We start from the raw sequence: 21,073 nt of genomic DNA on the forward strand, positions 1-21,073 counted from the left end.
CATAGATTAACAGTATGCAACATATATCGTACTATCTCCACCACAAACTAGTTATTTGCTCTTTTCGGTACTGATTTCCATGCCAACTGCTCTAGCTGCATTTTCTCCGATGAGGTCTACAAACTATAAAATCGCTGTTAGATCTACTTATTATAGGTAGATTGATGTCCATTAAGGAACAAATAATTTCAAAATTCTTCCATTCCTCCTAAATCTGGATCTACAGGTATATATATTTAAAAAATACATTGACGAAAAATCTTTTACAAATGTGCATATATTATATCTCTATATTTTCACACATAATGTATGAATAGATTCATTTATACTATTTATAAATTAAACACATCCTTGCTGCCTTAGTTTAGAAAATCGAGCATTTGTCAATTTTGTGAGAAAATTTAGGACTCTTAATTCAAGATCTAATCTAGAATTAGATTGTTTATTAGGCCCCTGAAAATATTAGCTTTTTTTTTTCTTTACATGTAAGTTAGGCCTAGGGGTTCTAGTCTAGAATCTAGATTAGATCTAAAATTATCTCGACTTAATTTATCATTTCTGATTCTTTATTTCTCAATTCTTGTCAATCTTGAGACACTTGACGTGACTTGAGTTGAATCACCTCTACTCAATCTCGATTATTTTAATTTCTACTGTAGATCTAGATCTAGCAAGTGACTAAAGTAAAGCGTTGTTTTTTTTTACCGCTGCTTCGAAAAATCTCGAGTAAATTAAATCTGATCTAGATCTAGTTACAATATTACAATGAAATACAATCACAACAACAAATGAACAATGTTGTGACATTGACATTTTTATGAATATCGAAATGTAATAAATAAGCCATGAAAATGTGTATCCTGATTAATAGTAAATAAAATAATGTTAAGAACTTAAACTTTAAGAAGCAATTTAAAAAAGCATCACTGCAAGGATCAAATCATAGATCTATGTCTCATCTAATCTATGAGTATGATTCTAGCTAGTCTAAAAACAATCTAGAAAACCAAATATGTAGATCTAGATCTATCATCTAGTAATGATCTAGATCTATAGACTATGACAGATAATGATATGAATATGATCTAAAATATTATTTCTAGTTCTAGACTAGTAGTACTAGATCTAGTCTTTCTAGATTTACTATATATTCTGAAATGTTTGAGGCAATTGAGGTGCATTAACAAACAGTTGTTCTGATGTAGCGTGGCTTGACTTGGAAGAAATTGCTTTTAAATTAGTGAATTAGTCCTTCATCATTCCAGTTGTAGGTCTAGAGTGGCCTAGATGTCACCACAAAGCTGTCACAAAGCATCTTTGCAATTCATTATAATTATAAGAACAATTTAATAAACTTACTGAATAGAATTGATTGGATTTCAATCAACATAGATATAATATTGTTACGATTCTCTCTCTCCTAATCAGTCTTCTGTAAACACTGCTAAACACAACACAATACATCAACACATCAAGAACTTGACAACAAGAGCTTCACAATATCGGGTACTTTAATAATGAGTGATAAGTAGGTAACAGCCAATACTAGACAATTGGCATCAAACACATCAACAACTAAAATGTCACTCTGTACATCACCGTACAAAACTCAACTGTCTCTCTTTCTGGACTTGTACATCAACACACGAGGACTCGACCAGGACCGACTTCATAGCCGACTAACAGTCCCGGTCTCGACGATCTCCGGTCTTGAACTGCCGCTTTCCTACACACTGTCTCTCGTACACGCAGGCTTTCGATCACATGACCATAACATTGGTCATATTTGCGTGTAATCGTAGTACTGTTCCTTGTCCATGGCCCCGCTGACCTGAGTGATTCACGTGTGTCAGCTGAGCCTATAGTTAACCCTTTTGCGCCGCCAATAGGGTCATAACACTGCCCCCTTCTCAGATTTGTCCGTCCCGGACAAAATCTATCACACGACATGGGCAGTGGAGGTGAATCGATGCAGGAGGAGGTTTATCGGTGGGGGCGACAATAGGCTTATATTGCCATCTCGATGGAGCCATCTGTGCTGTAGTCTTCGTATGTCCCTTTCTCCTACTCCAGGTGACCTTCACCTGGCTGCACTGACGTCGTGGTTGCATCGCCGTGCACTTTGGACTCAGCAAACGTCGCCTTCTTCGATCGCTCACTTCTGAGGGCAGCCACTTAACACACGGGGAGGGATAGGATGTCAGGACTGGGGTCACCAAGATCGTTGGCCTATCAGGTTGTTTCATAGGGCTTTCAAGAGACGGGTTTTGGGAATGGGTATCAGGTCCACAGGAGGGGAAATAGTGGCACACATCATCTTTAGGCTTGTCCGGAGGGCAAACTAGTGGAGCAAGTTGGCAGCACTCCACTTGCGAAGGACCCTCATCTTCAGCATCAAGCTCCAGTTCACTTACTTGACCATCATCAGGGCTTCTCACTATGGTCTCGTCAGCAGGACAAACGTCTGTTGGGTGCAGACCTTGCCGATGGGTTCCTTGGAGTTGGCGTTCTCCCTGCAAAGCTCGACACACAAAGTTCTTGCCAAACATCTGGGTGCAGCCATCAGGATTCGAGTTCCTCTCATCAGCACTGAGAGATTGACAGATGTCTTTAATGTCCTCAGCTACAGGCTTGAGGTAAGACACGACGTTGTCTTGTTCTATCTGGCTGATGGAGGCACTCACGTCATGGACGTCTGTAGCAAAAGCGTTGGTTGAACTATTGGTCTCGGTCTCTTCTCTTGTTTCTTCACCTGTTTCTTTCTGCGAGTCACCCTTGATCACATTCTGAAAGCCAGCCAACATCTGCTCTTGAAAGGTGATCAAGAGCTCTACCACATCAGGTTCGAGTTCAAAGAGGAACGTGTTCGGATCTTCCTCTTCATCCACTAGGGCTTGCCGGAGACGTTCTTTAAGAGTTTCGTTGTTCCTTTCGTAGTACTTCAGTCCTCGCCATTTCAGCTCTTGTTTCAGTTCTTTCAGATTCAGTTCATCTAGCAGTTTTACAGAAGCCATAGGAAATCCCACTTCAAGACACCAGTGTTACGATTCTCTCTCCTAATCATCAGGCCTTCTGTAAACACTGCTAAAACTCAACACAATACATCAACACATCAAGAACTTGACAACAAGAGCTCCACATAATCTGGTACTTTAATAATGAGTGAATAAGTAGAAGACAGCCAATACTAGACAATTGGCATCAAACACATCAACAACTAAAATGTCACTATGTACATCACCGTACAAAACTCTACTGTCTCTCTTTCTGGACTTGTACATCAACGCCTGAGGACTCAACCAGGACCGACTTCATAGCCGACTAACAGTCCCGGTCTCGACGATCTCCGGTCTTGAACTGCCGCTTTCCTACACACTGTCTCTCGTACACGCAGGCTTTCGATCACATGACCATAACATTGGTCATATTTGCGTGTAATCGTAGTACTGTTCCTTGTCCATGGCCCCGCTGACCTGAGTGATTCACGTGTGTCAGCTGAGCCTATAGTTAACCCTTTTGCGCCGCCAATAGGGTCATAACAATATATATAGTTTCAAGTCATACCTTCTAAGCATTAGCTTATAAATATATATATATATATAACAGGTTTTTTTTGTGACTGTACGCACTGGTACGACATAGCAGCACCTTATTGACAAAATTAATTCTTTTTTTTTGTATTTTAACGTATAATTTAATTTTTAGTAGTTAAAAGCTAGGCAATTAACTACTGAGTTATATATATATATATATTTTTAAAAAAAGTAAAGCACACTTTTCAGGACTTGCAATCTATAGGGCAGATATGGTGTAAAGGTCATCTGTTTCTATGAGCATGTCGACGGTTAAAGAGGGTGTTTGTCATATTAGAATAGCATAGAAGTCTTGCCTCATGCATTTCTACTAGGAAGATTTAAGACTACACATAACAGTTGCTCTGTCACAGTATCTAATAGGCTGTGACGGCATGTTCTCCCAACTTTGATAGACTCCATCTTTTAAGAATATATATTTATTATAAACTTTTTGTCTTACTAACTTGATGCTTTGATAAATATCTGTAAAAGAGATGTAATGGACTAGACAGTGTGAACTTGCCAAAGTAGAATTAGTTTATGCCTAGATTAGATAGATGTGTAGTGGTATGTATCAGAGGTAGAGATCCTTTTAAAATTTGTATTTTCAAAACTTGTGCTTACAAAATATTATACTTTTACATTTGTGTAACAATTTAACATTACAAATATCACAATCATATATTTAACTTATATTTTCCAGATATATTAATGGATCCTGTTTAAATACAGATAAGTCTACAATCAGCTTTTTTATAGAACAACACTCAGCTTAACTTCTAAGATGGATTACTCTGGGCTGTCAAGATTTAGACCACCACATCCTCAAGATACTCAAAATATGCCCCCACCAGCGCACCCAAATTTTCCTAATCCAAACATGCACAGAGAGTCGCTTGGCCCCAACAATGTATTTCCCAATACAGCAGTTCCACCTCGAATGCCTATGGGCTATCCACCAATAAGTGATGCACACATACCTTCAGCTTTTGGGATGGATCAAGGAATGCAAGTAAATTATCAGTCTGGATCAATGCAGAACACAAATCTACCACCTGGTTATCATTCACCTATGGGAAACCCAATGTCACACCCGCCTCAAAATTTACACAATTTTCAAAACTCAAATCAACGACCAAATTTATCACATCACAATTTTCACCAGCATCCGCCCCAGCACCAGCGTAATGCATATCATAATAATCCTCCACAGCAGCATATGAATGATTTCCGTCAGCAGCATCGCTACCAGCGTCAGCATCAGCAACATGGCAGACAGCAGCACCATAATCCAATAATTAATGAGTTTCACCCACACCACCAGGGACTAGATTTTCATTCTCAGCACAATAATATGGCTCCAGATTTCCACTCACTGCAACAGGGCCAGGTGGTGACTGATTATCACCAGCAGGAGTACTCCCACCAGGACCCAATCCTGTCACACCACCATGATTACCAACACAACAGTGGGCAAGATCTTCAGGGCATGATGGGCACTTATGTGGACCACAATAGTATGGGGATGCAAGGCCTTATTGGGGAGCATGGTATGATGAATCAACTTGAAGGGCACATGTTAGGTGGTGGTGATGCTTATTCTCAACATCAGATGATGCAGATATATGGGGATCCTTCTCTTCAAGACCTTAGGGATGGAGATTATATGTGAGTAAAACATTTTTATCCTCGTTTTTGTTTTGGAATACATGAATCTCGTTTCACTTCCTAGAATTTCAACAAAAAAAACTTTATCATTTCAGCCCTGTTGCATGTCAACTTATGGATAAATCAGCTAATGCTAGTATTACATGTGTTAATTTTGATGGACAGCAGGAACTACTGTGGGCTGGAAACCAAAGGGTATTTATTGTATTAAATATGCATCTTTTAGTTTGATTTTTTGAATTCGTTTGAATAGTTGGTCCTGCAAATTTTAATTATACTATTTCACAGGGCTATGTGGCTTCCTATTATGGAACAGAGTTTTTTAAATATTCAGCTTTTAGGGTGAATCTTGAAGAAGATGTTCGTATGAATCTTTCTTTTCCTCAAGGAGTTTTGTCTCTAACCCCTAGTCTGCTGCGAGGAACACTCAGACGTGGGCTTGGTGTATTTACTTTCAAGTAAGTTATTCATAAAAAATTTTAAGCTAAATATTTCTATTAATTAATTAATATTTTATATGATGCCTATAATTTTTTATTTTGCTTCTGCATTTCAGAGATCCACTACTTCATGACATGACTTGCATGATGATGAGAGGAGACACATCTGTTCTCATTGCTGGTCACCACAAGCAAGTTCTTGAAGTGGATATCATTCAAAACTGTTTGAGTAATGTTGTAAGTACTGCTAATAATAGGCTGCAGATAATTTGTGTTTTGAAATATGTTTCTTTTTATTTCTTTCATAACCTTTCAATTAGATCTAAATACTGTTTCACAATGTTGATCTATAAAAATGAAATATTCTTTTTAAATTATTAAGAAATTATAGACATTATTTTGGTAGTGTTTAAATTTCTCTTTAAATGTAAAGATCTGTAGGATTATTTTTTTTTAAGAAAAACAATTTTAATGCAATCCTAAATAATTAGTTGACTCAGCATAAGTACTAACTTCTATTTCAGTTTGAGGTAAAAGATTCTGGCATTGCAATCTTCAGAGGAACAGATCGTTATGTTTGCGGTGGAGATAGTACTGGAAAGGTATTTCAAACTCTTTTTATAAAATTTAAATATTATTTTTAAAGATAGTTTTAAATTATTTCATGGAAAAAAATGTAAATTCAATTAAATAAAAATAAATACATATTTGTCAAAATGACAGGTGACAGTGTATGATTCCAAAACATTGAGAGCCGAACACACATTGGAAGCTCACAGCAGCTGTCTGTCTGACTTCGATATCCATGACAATTTACTCATTACTTGTGGATTTTCTAATCGGTAATTAGTTTTTTTAAATAAATATTCATCCTAATTAATATAATTTAGTTGATTAAACTTGAATTTAGCATTGACATTTTTTTGTGTCCACACATTATTGTTTTACTCATACAGCATGAACACCCTAACACCTGATCGTCTTCTCATGGTGTATGATATGAGAGTGATGCGGGCAATGGCACCAATACAAGTTTCCATTGACCCAACTTTTCTTAGATTTGTGCCAACTATACCTAATCACTTAATTGTTGTATCTCAAGTAAGTTATTATTTAAAAGTTTAATGAAATATTTGAAGAAAAAAGAAATTTCCCCAAACGTGAGAATTCATTGCATTTTACTTAGTTTTTCATTTTGAGGCTTTTTGTTTGAATGATGGGACATGGGAGCTGATGTTTGTATGTGTATTACTCAAGTGTCTCAATGAGGTTGTTCCGGATTTCTGACCTACTTTAACCAAAGTCACATGATTGTTGTACAACAAAGAGGAGAATGGGCTTGTCTTCCTATATTTCCATTGCTGTTGCTCCTCTGTTTTTACAAGATTTTTCATTCACAAACATTCTAAAATATACAGAGTACATCAATGAACTTCCTGAACTTTCAAATAACTATACAAATGTTTTCATAAAGGGCCAAGAACTTTTTTAGGATGGGTTTAAATGATTAGCGATATTTCCTTTATAGTCCATGGCAAGCGTCAACACATTGCAGATGATACATTCACATACAGAAGAAGTTTTTTCAAACGTTCTTGCAAGATTTAAAAAAAAAAAGCCTTGGTGTAAACTACACAAACATACACATATCGACTACACACTAGACTAGGTCTAGAGCTATCTGACCCATTCAATACACACTGGTCTGCTGTCCAACTTATAGTGTGCAGAGAGGAAGGGGGGATGAAAGTGTTACTAAGAACTGTAAGTGTAGTCATTGTAGATGAAGAAATCTAGATCTCAGTAAGGCATATTATAGGCCAACGCTTCGGTACCTTCTATCAAAGGTTTAACTATTTGTTTAAGCTGAAACTATTAAAATATGGATTTCTAGTTTCTCCTGTTATTAACAAATTATAGTTTAGCGCTAATGACTAAATTGAAACCACTAAATATTGACTTAAAACGCTTCAGATTCCCACTATAAACTAATTGAAACTAAGCACGGTGCGCAATGTAAACACAACAATCATGTGACTTGGGGGGAATCCGGAACAACCTCATTGAAGAGCAACACATAGTGTTTGTAAAAGTTATGCTTTAAAAATTGAAATGAGTAAAAAAAATAAATTAAAAAAATCAAAACAATGCAAACATACATTAAATAGTTACAGTCCAGGTTGAATGTTTGATAAACATCAAACTGACTCTGTGACACTTTTTTTTTTTTTCTTCCTCTTTTTTTTTCTTCCTTTTTTTTTTTTTTTTTTTTTTAAGTTTCCCAATTATACCGGTATACTTCAAGGAGTCTCCATCATAGTGTAACTTTTCATAGAGTATTGTTTTTATTTGTTTATATTATTTTGATGTGTTCAAGGTATTAACCATTCCCATTCTGAACCTTCTCTGTGCTACTCTTCAGTAGTATTGAATCCAACTTTAGGCTCCTGATTGAGAGCCATTTAAGCATGACATTTTAAAGGTTTACTTGTGTATTTGTTAACTCTTTCTAGTAATTAAAAAAAAAATATATATATATATTCTTATGTTAACTTTCTTTACAGATGGGCAGCTTTCAACTTGTTGAAACAATCACTGGTGGTGCTCCAAACACTCGTCTGTCATATCCTGTTGATACTAATGGCTCATTAATAGTAGCTTTTGATGTGTCACAGACCTATCAAGCTTTAGCATTTGGTGATAGCTCAGGTACTTGAAAAAATATAAATAAAATCATTGCCCTGTCACTATTAATCAAAAACAGTTGTGAAATTTAAAAAAAAAAGGTGGTAGATCAATCTGAGTGTTACTTTTTCCAAAAATTTTGTTCTCTTTTCCCAGGACATGTACATTTGTATGTTTCAAATCCTAATTGTGCTTTCAACCCTTATTCGGAACCTACTGAATTTCCAGATCAAGTAATTATTCTTAATTTTTTGTCTTCAGCATTTAGATTATTATATGTAACCTATATTTTTACAAGTATAGATTTTCTGTTAGTTTCACCACCCTTAGTTAATTGATTTTTAAACTAAATGAAGTTAAGTAGAAAAAAAATTTCTTAATTTTTATCATTTTAGTGTTTGCATATATCAAAACATCATTCATTTTTACAGGTTGAATCTTATGAACCTATTGACATAAATGACAAACTGGCAGCTTATTCTGCCATTCCTATGCCATATCCTGCACAAGGTCCGCTTGTCTCAGATTTCCCCGAACATATGTTGGCAAGAACTTACAGGTAATAATATTTATATTTTTGGAATTAAATTCTGTATAGTTTAAACTTTTTTTTTAGTAATGTTATTACTCAGATGTTAGAGAAAGTAATCCATTAAATAATTATACTTCAAGAAAACCCATGCCAATTGATGCTGAAATACTACGTACAATGAAGGTCTACCAAAATATTGGCTATGCACCCAACCCAAACAAGCAGAAAAGAAATGTAATCCCTTATGTCTTGAATGACAAAGCCAACAAAGATAGAAATTCTAGTGTTCCGGAGTCACCTATGGGCAGAGGTAGGCATTTGAGGACGCTTTTTTTTTGTGTGCATGTAATTATTTAAATGTTTATGTAACATCTGTTTTACAATTATTGCAATTTAATATCTATGTTATCATGCTATGTTCCATAGGTGAAGATCCTTTTATGACTGTCCCTAAGCGATATCAGAGAGTGGAAATTAAATACTCTAAACTCGGTGTAGAAGATTTTGATTTCAGACATTACAATAAAACCAACCTGGCTGGTTTAGAACCCCACATTCCTAATGCATATTGTAATTCAATGTTACAGGTTGGTTCTTATGTTTGTAAGCATTTTTCTTTTTTTAGCATTTTAAAACCATCCCCCACCATCTCATGCACATACTTTAAGAGACACACACTATCTTTTGTTAGGTTCTTTACTACATAGAACCTCTTCGTTGTGCCTTGTTGGGACATGTATGCAACAGAGAGTTCTGTCTATCCTGTGAGCTAGGCTTTCTTTTCCATATGCTGGATTTACAGAAAGGAAATACTTGCCAGGTAAATCTACTCATTTACACCTGTAGGTAAAACCAAATCTGATAGCAATATTTGTTGCTTGAGAATTATTCTTTTTAGCATATAGAAGGTAAAAAAAAAATAGATTTTATAAAAATATAACATCTGTAGAAGAGCATGATATTGAAATCGAAACTATATTTCTTTGGACAAAAAAAATTTTTTGTTTGCAGGCTACCAATTTTCTTAGAGCTTTCAGAACTATGCCTCAAGTCTCAGCTTTAGGGCTTGTACTTCATGATGCTGATGAAAGTAGTGGTAGAGTTGATTTCCCACGACTCATTCAAAGTTGGCAAAGATTTGTCCTGATGCAGATTCATGAAGTTAGTAGTGTAGATATGTAGATATTTAAAGCATTTCACATGTGAATAATTATTAGATACTAAAATATGTAGTTAAATATTAAATTTACATGCATTTGTATTTTATTTAATTGACCTTGGTGTTTGTTTTTAGTCAGTAGATATACTAAAGAGGAAATTTGTCATTTTAAATTTCTTAAGTGCTTGGATATTGTTGCCTAATATTATTAAAGAAACTTAAAGTAGTTGAATATGTTAAAATATTTTTGTTTCTTTTTAATTTTATTTTGTCATAAATAGTAGGTAATATTAATGTGGGTTTTCAGGTAGACTTTTCGGTTTCTGTAGTTGGTTTAATTCATGATCTCATTAAAGATTATGTACAACTAAAATTCTGGTGTTTATGTGTTAATTTTTTTGTCTTCAGCCATACTGTAATTAGTTAAATCTTATACTACAGGAAATATGTGTTCCTGTTGAGAGCTCAGACAACTCTTCTTCAGATTTGAAAATAGAATCAAAGAAAGAAACAGAGGAGAAAAAACTGACACAGAAAAACAAAAAGAACAACCAAAAAGGCTCAGAAAGCGTTGAATCAAAGAAAGATTCTTCTGCAGATAAAACTGAAGAGGCGTATGTCATCAATCATGCACTATTGAATTACATGTTCTTTTGTGTTAACTTTTAAAATGATGTTGAATGGCGTTTTTCAATTAGCTATTTAATTTCTTTCATTGCCGTGTTACATTTCTTTATATCATTTAATCATTATTTAATTTTTTTTATCTAGTGAGAATTGTGAAGAAAGTGCTGATGAACCCCAGGCGTAAGTATATTTAGTCATGGCAAGTAGCAACACTATGCTAGAAAAAAATACTTGTAAATTTTTATAAAATTTGATATTGCTATTTCAATTATTTAACATTTAGACCTATGACAAGATCAATTATTAGAGACTTGCTAGGCATCAACATTAGGTCAACTCTGCAATGCAAGTGTGGCTTGACAAGTGAACGAACTGTGGATGGCACTCACATCAATCTAATGTACCCAGAATGCAGGCCTCCTGGTATGTCAAATTAAACATGGTGGTTTTTAATTATAACTATAAAGTTAATATTTAAAAGAAAAGTATGTTCCATTTTAAAATATTATTTAAATATCACTTTCAAATATTATTAAAATTCCTCCACCTCTCCTCTATCTCTTAGTCTTGGACCGATGGTGCACCATGCAAGATTTGTCGATCTTCTTTCTCTGTCTTTTGCCTTAGTTAGAACCTCTTTCAATGGCAGGCCCTTCTATTATTCCCATTGCTTTCTCTGTCAGCCTCTTCTTCTTTTTCCTGGTTCTGTTCCCTGAAGGAAGGTCTTTGCAAGCCCTAAAGACCTTGTAATATGGCCTTAGTTTGAAATTATAAAGTCCGTAATAATCATAAAATTGAAACTTGCAAATAAATATTGGCAAAGGCACATTTTAGCTTTATTAAATTTCTCCAGGTCTACCTGCTCCATTGTTCATTAGTTTTGCAGAAGTAGTTCAGCATAGCATGACTGCTGCTACCAACATCCAGGCCTGGTGCTCAGTGTGCAACAGATACCAGCATCATGTGAGTGCTTTTCTTTGTATCATATTTATTAAAGCTATTTCAACTCATTATACATTTGCCCTGGAAAATTGTAAGCTGCACTTTTGACTGAATGTTAGCTTTCATATCATGCTAAACTTTCTCTTTCTCTGAAAAATAATTTAATTTAATTTAATTTGGAGGTATGAACATTTTTGGTTAACAGACTTTTAGGATTCTAAAAATGCAGTTGTTTTTTGTCTTCAACAATTTTGTTAAAATGCTAAGAAAAAAAATATTTGTGTGAAATGAAATGTTTAGTTACATTTATATTTACTTACAAAAGCTTTTATCTAGAATGTTTTAATCTTCAGCAAAATAGATATTTTGTATTTTTACATTAAAGCAATCACTGTTGATCTCTTTCTAATCTCTTTGTGTGTACATCTATTGGAGTTTTGGAATGCAATAAAGAATATTTTAAGCCATTTAAACATTGTCAATATAAATGTGCCTTTAAGGTCAGGATTTCTGTTTAATAGAAAATATAAGCCAAAATGGTTCATAAAAGTATTTCCTATGTTGTAATGTAAGTTTTATGCAATTTCTCAATTTTTTTTGCTTTGTCTTTATCATATCTTAGTGTCAAAGAAAAAGCATACAAAATCTTCCAGATATTTTAGCTCTTAATTGCCATACAGAGAATGAAAAAAACTTGGACTTTTGGCACACCCAGTTTCAGGTAAGAAGAAAATTTTACACTTGATCCAACAGATTTTATCATTATTTTATTTCAATAATGAATTTAATATCTCATAATTGAACAACATTTCACAGATTATTCGCCAGCGTCATAAAGAAACAGCACCTCCAATGGCTTATGTAAAAACTTCCTCTCAGTCTTCAATCAAATGTAGATTTGGAATGGCTTGTCACAGACCTGACTGTCGTTTCCAACATGATGGCCCAAGGCAGTATGTATTTGTAATATTTTTCTAACATGAACTTTGAATATGAGGTAGACCTGATCACCATATTATGTTGTTTACTTTGCCTTGAGCTGTCATTCTTTTTTTTTCTTCTAACAAATGTTTTGTAAACAATTTTTTTTTTTTAATCGCTGCATTTTGTTTCTTTCAAAGTTTGTTTTTTTAATACAAAAAAATTATGTATCTCATTGCCAACTCATTTAAAAGAAGATAGATTGTAGAACAATAGATGTTTTAAGCATTATATTGAAAAAAAAAAAAAACCAGTGCAAGAATATTTATACTATTGATTTTTTATAGATCACTATTTTTAAGCATTTTATTTGCAGTTGTTTTAAAATTCTGATTGTTTTAAAAATAGTTCTAATTGTCAGAATGCTGGCTACAATTACCTTTTTTTTTAAACATTTTACAAATTGTTGACTCTTATTTAAATGTATGCTACCTTTTACCTTTGAAATTTTTCAATTTAATTTAACTCTAGCAAGTTATTCCTCATATGCGACAGAGAATCACCCATATATCTGTAATCTGCACTATATATATATATATATATATTATCCTTGCATTAAAGCAAACTATATTTCTTAGAGTTGACAGTGAAGTCAAGAAAAAGCAATCAGAAGAAGATGATGAGTTTGGACCTAGTTGGATTCCACTAGGATTAAAAATAGTCAGAAAGCAAGATGGTAGTGTTGAAGTGACAGAAATCTCTGACGAGGTAACAGAAATAATCATTACAGACTCTGTCTGGTCAAATTCTTTAACACATTATTTCTTCTACTTCCCATTCCCATATATAATATATTTATATTTATAATACATTTAACTTGTTAACTGATGCTGATACTTTATTTTCACTTGTGTGAGTGTGTGCTAAATTTTTATTGTTTCATTTTCATTTCTTCAATGTCTTCAGGAGCCTCTGCCTTTACAGCAAGAAGATGATGTTAGATATTATGAACTGTACAGTGTAGTCAGCCATGTACTTAGTTCTTCAGGGGGCAATCTGATATGTTGCCTGAAAGTTGGAGAGAAGTACCATCAGCGCAAGGAGCGTGTCACTTGCACTCAGTGGTATCTCATCAATGACTTTTGCATTACACCTGTAGAAAAGGTATTTCTATTTAAAATATGTTTCATTTTATATAAGCATTATTACCTTTGTATCACAGTTTTTTTATTATAAAAGAATGAATAGTTATTAAAACTGATCTTTGTCTGTACTAATTTTATAAGTTGTAATAGCATTTGCTGCTAAGGGATGTAAATCTTGTTTAAAAAAAACTAAAAATCTTATAATATAGAATGATATTTGTATTTTAAAATTATTCACTAATGAGCTTGACTTTTTCTTTCTTCCATATTGGGGCTTTTTAAAAATAGAATCAGAAAATTAAAAACTTGACAAGAATTTCTTTTTAAAATGAATTGAAACATTACTTTTATACTGCTAAATGTAGTCAATGGGCATCATTCTGTATAAATTACTTGTACACATTACTTGTAGGCCTTTGGAAATTGATGTTATTTTAATATTGTTTCTTATTGTTATGAAGATGAAAATTTGATTCTTTGTTTCTAATCCATTTCTAAGGTTATTTTGTCTTGTGTATTACTTTTAGTTTCCTTTTTAATCTTCCGCTTTAGTGTCTCTATAAATTTATTGATTTCTCCTTCAATATTTTCCTTATTTGTTTGATAAAAATAGTTAACTTCGAATGGAAAGAATAGCTACTGATTGTTTATGTGCTGTCACATTTAGATCTTAAAAGCAAAACCATTTTGTTTGTAAAATTTAGTTACACATACAAAAAATTATTAAAACAAGGTCGAATAGCTTCACATAGACTGTTTTAAAAACTATGCTAGTGTAAATGTAACTTCCTTCAAATGCTTTTTATAGTCCTACATAAGCATTCTCTCTTTTTTTTTTTTTTTTTAAATTAAAATTGGCCTATTTGTTGTAATTAGATATAAACTATTTGTACACTAGATAAAACAAGCTCACAAAGAGTACATTAGCACAAAAACTTAGGCAGCTCCTGATGAGTCCAAAATTCAGGAAGAAATTATATTGGATTATGATTGACTTGCACAGGGCTGCCACATTACTTGGAATTTTGTTTTAGCCAAATCAATCCTGGAAAATCTATACCATTTAATTTTATCCATGTTAATCTGAATGCAATATATTTACTATTACAGGATGAAGCTGTTGACTTCAAGTTGGACTGGAATGTGCCATGTATTATTCACTACACCCGTAGGGACTATGTACAACTTCATGATCTTGCTGGTAATAACCAAATAGCTAATAGATTAGGTGAATTAAAAGAACTTACTTTTCTTAAAGCTCAAAGCTTTTTTTTTTTTTTATTTTTTTTTTTTTAAATGTGAATATGTGACCAACAGGAAGCAGACTGAAAATTTCATTAAATAAAAACTCTTACATTACATTTGAAAGAGAAAAAATTTCTATAAAATGTCTAATGTTGAACACAAGATTCTTTAAACAAGTCTTTAAAAAACAGTTCTGATTATTTACCTGAAAAGTTCAAACTGAATACGAATATTTTTTCTGCTTTGAATTTAATATCTAATATTGATCTTTTTTTATATAAAAATAATTTTAATTCAAAGCTATCTCTCTTGTGCTAGGCAACAGAAGTTGTTTTTTTTTTTTTCAAACATTAAATTAAACATTTTACATTCCTTAAAAAATGTAAACTATTCCAAAATATTTTTTTTAAGATAGTTAGGTAGAAGCTTTCTTTTAATAGATAAATGTATTTTACTTGGTATTGTTCTTTTTAATCTCAGTGAAGCCTTGGTCTAGTCCTGATGTCTTATTTAATGATTCGGCTCTGCTGAACCCAGAACGTCACAAATTAACATTCCTGCCTCTGCAGCAAGATGAACTACCTAAAGCTGGAGACATTGTCGCACTGGATGCTGAATTTGTTTCTCTTAAAGAGGTAATTATTTTGATTTAAAAGTTTTCAATGCCTCATGCTTGTGTTTACTGTGTAATATTTATGTCAATGCTGAATATCTCATTACATTTCAAAATGCCATTGTGAATGTACTTTAGGAAGAAGCTGAATTGAGAAGTGATGGAACTCGATCAACACTGGTCCCTACTCAGATGTCTGCAGCAAGAATTACCTGTCTTAGAGGGTATATCTAGTTTTTTTCTATGCATTTGTTAAACTGTTTTAAACTTGTTATTTAAAATATCTGTTATATCTTTAAATGTCTGTGCCTATTATTCCATAGGAGTGGACCTAATAAAGGAGAACCTTTTATTGATGATTACATTGTAACACAAGAACAGGTAGATCTGCTTTGACTAAGTATCTAAAAAAAATATTTTTTTATGTTTCTTCAGAAAAATACTTATTAAATTGATGTTTTATTTTTTAAGGTGGTTGACTATCTGACACAGTATTCTGGAATAAAACCTGGCGATTTGGACCCCAGTGTGTCCACAAAATATCTAACAACTTTGAAGGCCACTTACCTCAAACTTCGCTACCTGATTGACAGTGGCGTAATATTTGTTGGTCATGGACTGAAGAAAGATTTTAGAGTCATCAATATCTTGGTAAAGCAAATTTTACAATCTCTTTTTAAAAAGTACTTCAGGACGATAGTATTTCTAAATAAATCTCTATCTTGTTTTATATATTAGTGTCAGGGTTGGTTTCTCACTTTAATTTAATAATGATCTCTAGGGAAACCTGGGCTCCTGACTGACTGGTACATGCATTACTGAATATCAATAAATAAAAACAAGTCTAACTGAACAGTTAAACACAAATGACATAGAATGTTTAATTTAGAAATAAGTATTTACTGTAAGATTGATTTGAAAACTTGTTACTTTGTTTCCAGTGATATCAATCAAAGATTTTTCAGTCAAACAAAAGCATAATAATGAGTAAACAACAATGATTATACTATTAATATAAAAACTAGATAGGTCAGCTCCTTGCAGTATCATGCTTAAAACTGGCCTGCATCTCATCTATGCTGCCACAACTTCACTCACTCCTATCACTGTCTCTGCTCCATGCAGGGATGCAGCTAACTGAATCTCACAGCTATTGCAGACCTGAAAGCTAGCCTCCTATAAACAAAGCAGCAAAATGAGATTAGTAATAGAAATCACCTAACAGGAGTGAACACCACTGAACATTGAAGAGTATCTGTCAAAAGACACCAGACACATCATAGAGTTATGCATGAAGTTTCTTTGACAACAAAACACAACCAAAGACTTCTTGGTGCTTTTTGATACAATTACGCTAGCTGTGCATGGCATTTCTTTATACTGAAGTTTTAGCTACCAGTAAAAAAAAATTTATTTTTCTAAAAGGTTCCTAAAGGACAAGTTATGGATACTGTGGATTTGTTCCATCTCCCAAAGCAGCGTTACATTTCCTTGAAATTTCTGGCCTGGTACTACTTGAGTAAGTGTCATTTAGTTCTCTAAAGGTTAAGTTGTTAGCTATGTGCTTTTTCTATATCTCCACAGTAATATAAATTTTTTTAATTCAACATTTTTACTGTCATGCAGAGATTAACATTCAGTCTTACACCCATGATTCTGTGGAAGATGCACGGACAGCCTTACAGCTGTACAAGGAATATCAGCGTTTGAAAGATGAGGGTCAAGATAAGGTAAGAAAGCAGAAAAATATATATATAAATACAAATGATTGTTTTGTTAAGAAACTATTATAGTTTTGAAAAGAGTCAAATTCTCTTTAAGTTGTATTGCTGTAAACTTTAGTATTCTGTGACTATTTTCTTCAGGTGCTTGCTGCCATCAAGGATCTTTATGAAGCAGGCAGAAAAATATCTTGGGTTATTCCAGATGTTCAAGAAGTAGCTGGGGAAGATATTGGAGAGGCAGATTTTCTTTAATTATAGAACCTTGTTCAAATTTGTTGTTTTCACTATTTTCAGACGTGTAGTTTCCTAAGTGTGTATAGTGTGTGTATTTTTTTTTTTTATTCAAGATTGAAACAATCCATTATCTAACATTGCTTGCTTTCTTTTGTCTTGTCTTCATGTATAATGATCACATTGAAACAAACGGGCTTTGAGCTAAATACTAAAATCTCTGCTTTACTTATATTAAACAAAAAAAAAAAAAACCTATTTAGATAACCTTGAATATCATAACTATCTAAAGCAATATATTTTTAATGGACTATTTCCCACTTTCTATTGTAATCTGAAAAAGATCATTTTTACTGATTCCATATTTGTGTGCTTTGTGATACTAATTACTATGAATGAAATCTAAGGAAACAAACATTTTTCTAAAAAAAAAATAATAATTGAAAATTAATGCTTATGACTATTGTAAATCTTTTGTAACAAATGAAAATGCTTTTTAATTATTACTTTTCTATTTTAAATCTGGAGAGTGTCTATTTTTAAGGACAGACTTCATATAAGAATTCATCTTGTACATGTGTGCCTTTTGTCTGCATTGTATTTGCTATGTGACATTGAACATTTTTATCTGTATTAACATAATAGTATTTCTCATTTCATTTAGTTTATATAACATGTTTTAGCTAATAATACATCAGCTGTTAGCTATTAAAGCATACAGGTTTGTTAGCTAATAAAAAATACAGATGTGTTAGCTAATAATACACAAGTGTGTGTTCGCTAATCGTCTGCTATGTATTAAGACTTATTTCTTAGAAATTTTTTTTTTACAATATCTGGAATTCAGATAAAAAGCCAGCTCTTTTGTAAAAAAAATTGTGTTTATTGGACAAAAAAAAACCTGATGTTAAGTTCTATAAAAGAGCATACTAGTATTGTTTGTGAGTATTTGTTTGATTCAATGAACCACTGTTTCTGCCTTCAATCTGTGATTTGAGTCATTGTACAGTGATATATTGAAAGGTCACTATTAGTAGATCACTTGAACTGTAATTAACTCATTAGACTTTCCTGATTTGTATCACCTGGTATTAACAAATGAAATTCTTTTTGCTTGACAAAATGTATATTTGTAAGTTTTCCTCAAAAATAGAATAAATCTTTTTGTCTAGGCACATGCAATTTTAAACTGAAGTTATTTGTAACTTCACCCCCCAACCCCCACCCCCCACCCCCTCCAAAAAAAAGTTCCATTACTTCAATACAAATTTACTGAAGGATTTTGAGGAAATTATCTTTTCCTGTTAATATGTATTAGCTTCCCCTTGCACCATGAACTTTTAGTGGCCCAGTTGTCAACAGAAAGTAACCTTTTTCTCTTAGACTTCTCCCATTTAGGAAATCTTTTTAAAACTTCACTTGAAATGTGAACTAAATGATTAAATTAATTGTAATATTTATTTTAAAAAAATGGAATACACCAAATTGGTTTTAGTTGCTAACAATGTCTATCTGGGTGGCATTGACATTTTGCAGTTATCTAAAAGCTTTGTGAGAATGTTTTCTTTCTATGTAACAAAAAGAATAATTATTTCCAATATATAACTAAGGAATTTTTTTTTAATTGTTTTTGGAAACTGGTGGTAGCCTTTTTTAAATCATATTTTTTAACTTGATTTTCTAGAATATTTTGAATATAATTAATTGAACTGGCTATACCAGTACTTCGTTAGATCCTATAAGCGTGATTAATGTATTATGTGAGTAATGTATTACGCCATATTCAACTATAGTTACACTTCATTTTTTTGGCAACATGGACTGCTCTGAAATTGGGGAATCTAGAATTACAGATTATACGGGCCTGTATATTTTTCATGGACACAAGCTGACACTAAAACATAGACTAAATGTCTACCAAGTAGACTAACACTTTTAGTTGGCATCTTAGACCATTGTATTTATTTCCCAACAGTCGTATACACTAATAGAGCTTAAGCAATCAGATTGTCACTAAAAATGATAATCATAAAATTTTTATACGATCTTTAGAAATAAAGGTACAATCTCAGTGGAGCCTCCCTTCTCTTATACATGAAACAATAAGGTCAGTTTTCTTTGTATGATTGGCTGATGTTCAAAAATAACAACATGGAAGTAGATATTAATGTTGTATAAAATTCTTGACTCTGAATTGATTTCACAGGTTATTATGTTAATTGTTGTCTTTAAAATTATAAAAAAAATAAACATTATCATATATAGCAAAACATTGTCCTTTGATTTTTTTTTTTCTTCTTTGAGTCCACAATGGCCACAATTCTATCCAGATATTCTATAATATAAAAATAGATACTTTATAATCTTTGTTTAAATTATATGCAGATATGATAATGACTTGGTTTTAGACACTTCAGAACCAATTAGAATGAATGTGGTCTAAGAAAGGCTACTGTTCTGATGATTTAAGTTTGCTGTTATCAACGCTCAAAACAGGTGCAACGATTACTTGTGGGCCTTCTGAAATTAAACCAGTTTTTTACTGTACAATTGTAAAAACTTTTTTTTTTCAAACCATTTTTAAAATACGATTTGAAAACCGTATTTGGTTAGATTACTGTTTAGTGGTGAGATTATCCGACAGCCTTGCTCAGCATTTTAAATGTTAACTTTTGTTACGGCTTCCGAAATCATGCACCTTTTAAAAATGAAGTCTGCATATTATGTTTATAGTTTACATTCAGCCTTTGGTCAGACAGTTGGAAAAAAAGGAAGTTTGTTTCATTACGTACACACCTCTATGTTAGGAAGTTTGTTTCATTACGTACACACCTCTATGTTAGGAAGTTTGTTTCATTACGTACACACCTCTATGTTAGGAAGTTTGTTTCATTACGTACACACCTCTATGTTAGGAAGTTTGTTTCATTACGTACACACCTCTATGTTAGGAAGTTTGTTTCATTACTTACACACCTCTATGTTAGGAAGTTTGTTTCATTACGTACACACCTCTATGTTAGGAAGTTTGTTTCATTACGTACACACCTCTATGTTAGGAAGTTTGTTTCATTACGTACAGACCTCTATGTTAGCGTGTAGAAATGTAAACATTACGTGCGAGTACCACCGACCTACATGGCACGAGTAACACAAACTTCCTTTTATTATTTTTTTTTGAAAACAATGGATTGGGGGGGGGGGGGAACCCACATCATTTCTTCACATGGGGGGGGGGGGGAGGAACCCACATCATTTCTTCACATTGTCGTAAAAACTTGCAACGTACATTTCATACAAGTTTTGAATTTCATTTCTGCAATAGTGAAAACAGAAATAGAGATAAACCTAACTAACCTGTTTTGTTTTTTTCAAAGCATCCAGACTAAGTTATAAGAAATAATTCTCTTTTAATTAAAAATTTTAAAAAACCTGTTAAAGAGACAATTTCATCCAGTAGTCAATATTTTTAAAGCATTAAAACCAGTGCTTATTTTTTGTAAAAAAAAAAATAGGTGCCGGTACTCATTGATGAATTGCCTAACTTTTAAATACTAATATATTAA

At 32.9% G+C, this 21,073-nt stretch overlaps 1 protein-coding gene across 2 annotated transcripts; it reads left to right on the forward strand.

Moving 5' to 3' along the window:
* The first annotated feature begins 330 nt into the window (after positions 1–330).
* Positions 331–19,777, forward strand: LOC106075040 (PAN2-PAN3 deadenylation complex catalytic subunit PAN2-like). Of its 2 annotated transcripts, none has more exons than XM_013235960.2 (31): positions 331–391; positions 4,279–5,243; positions 5,339–5,438; positions 5,532–5,701; positions 5,800–5,920; positions 6,208–6,285; positions 6,407–6,525; positions 6,640–6,784; positions 8,248–8,392; positions 8,525–8,601; positions 8,800–8,927; positions 9,041–9,210; positions 9,327–9,487; positions 9,592–9,720; positions 9,912–10,061; positions 10,501–10,673; positions 10,831–10,866; positions 10,970–11,109; positions 11,540–11,649; positions 12,251–12,349; positions 12,445–12,581; positions 13,188–13,317; positions 13,516–13,713; positions 14,805–14,895; positions 15,420–15,574; positions 15,691–15,776; positions 15,876–15,933; positions 16,024–16,203; positions 16,978–17,071; positions 17,179–17,282; positions 17,418–19,777. In XM_013235960.2, exons 2-31 carry the CDS (start codon positions 4,360–4,362, stop codon positions 17,526–17,528), a joined length of 4,479 nt encoding a protein of 1,492 aa, XP_013091414.2. In that variant the 5' UTR covers positions 331–391; positions 4,279–4,359; the 3' UTR covers positions 17,529–19,777. The 2 variants fall into 2 exon arrangements, with proteins under 2 accessions (XP_013091414.2, XP_013091413.2); XM_013235959.2 differs by having other exon boundaries at positions 340–485.
* The last annotated feature ends 1,296 nt before the right edge of the window (positions 19,778–21,073 follow it).

Source organism: Biomphalaria glabrata, chromosome 1 (assembly GCF_947242115.1).
Source record: "Biomphalaria glabrata chromosome 1, xgBioGlab47.1, whole genome shotgun sequence".
In the NCBI taxonomy this organism is placed as follows: domain Eukaryota; kingdom Metazoa; phylum Mollusca; class Gastropoda; family Planorbidae; genus Biomphalaria; species Biomphalaria glabrata.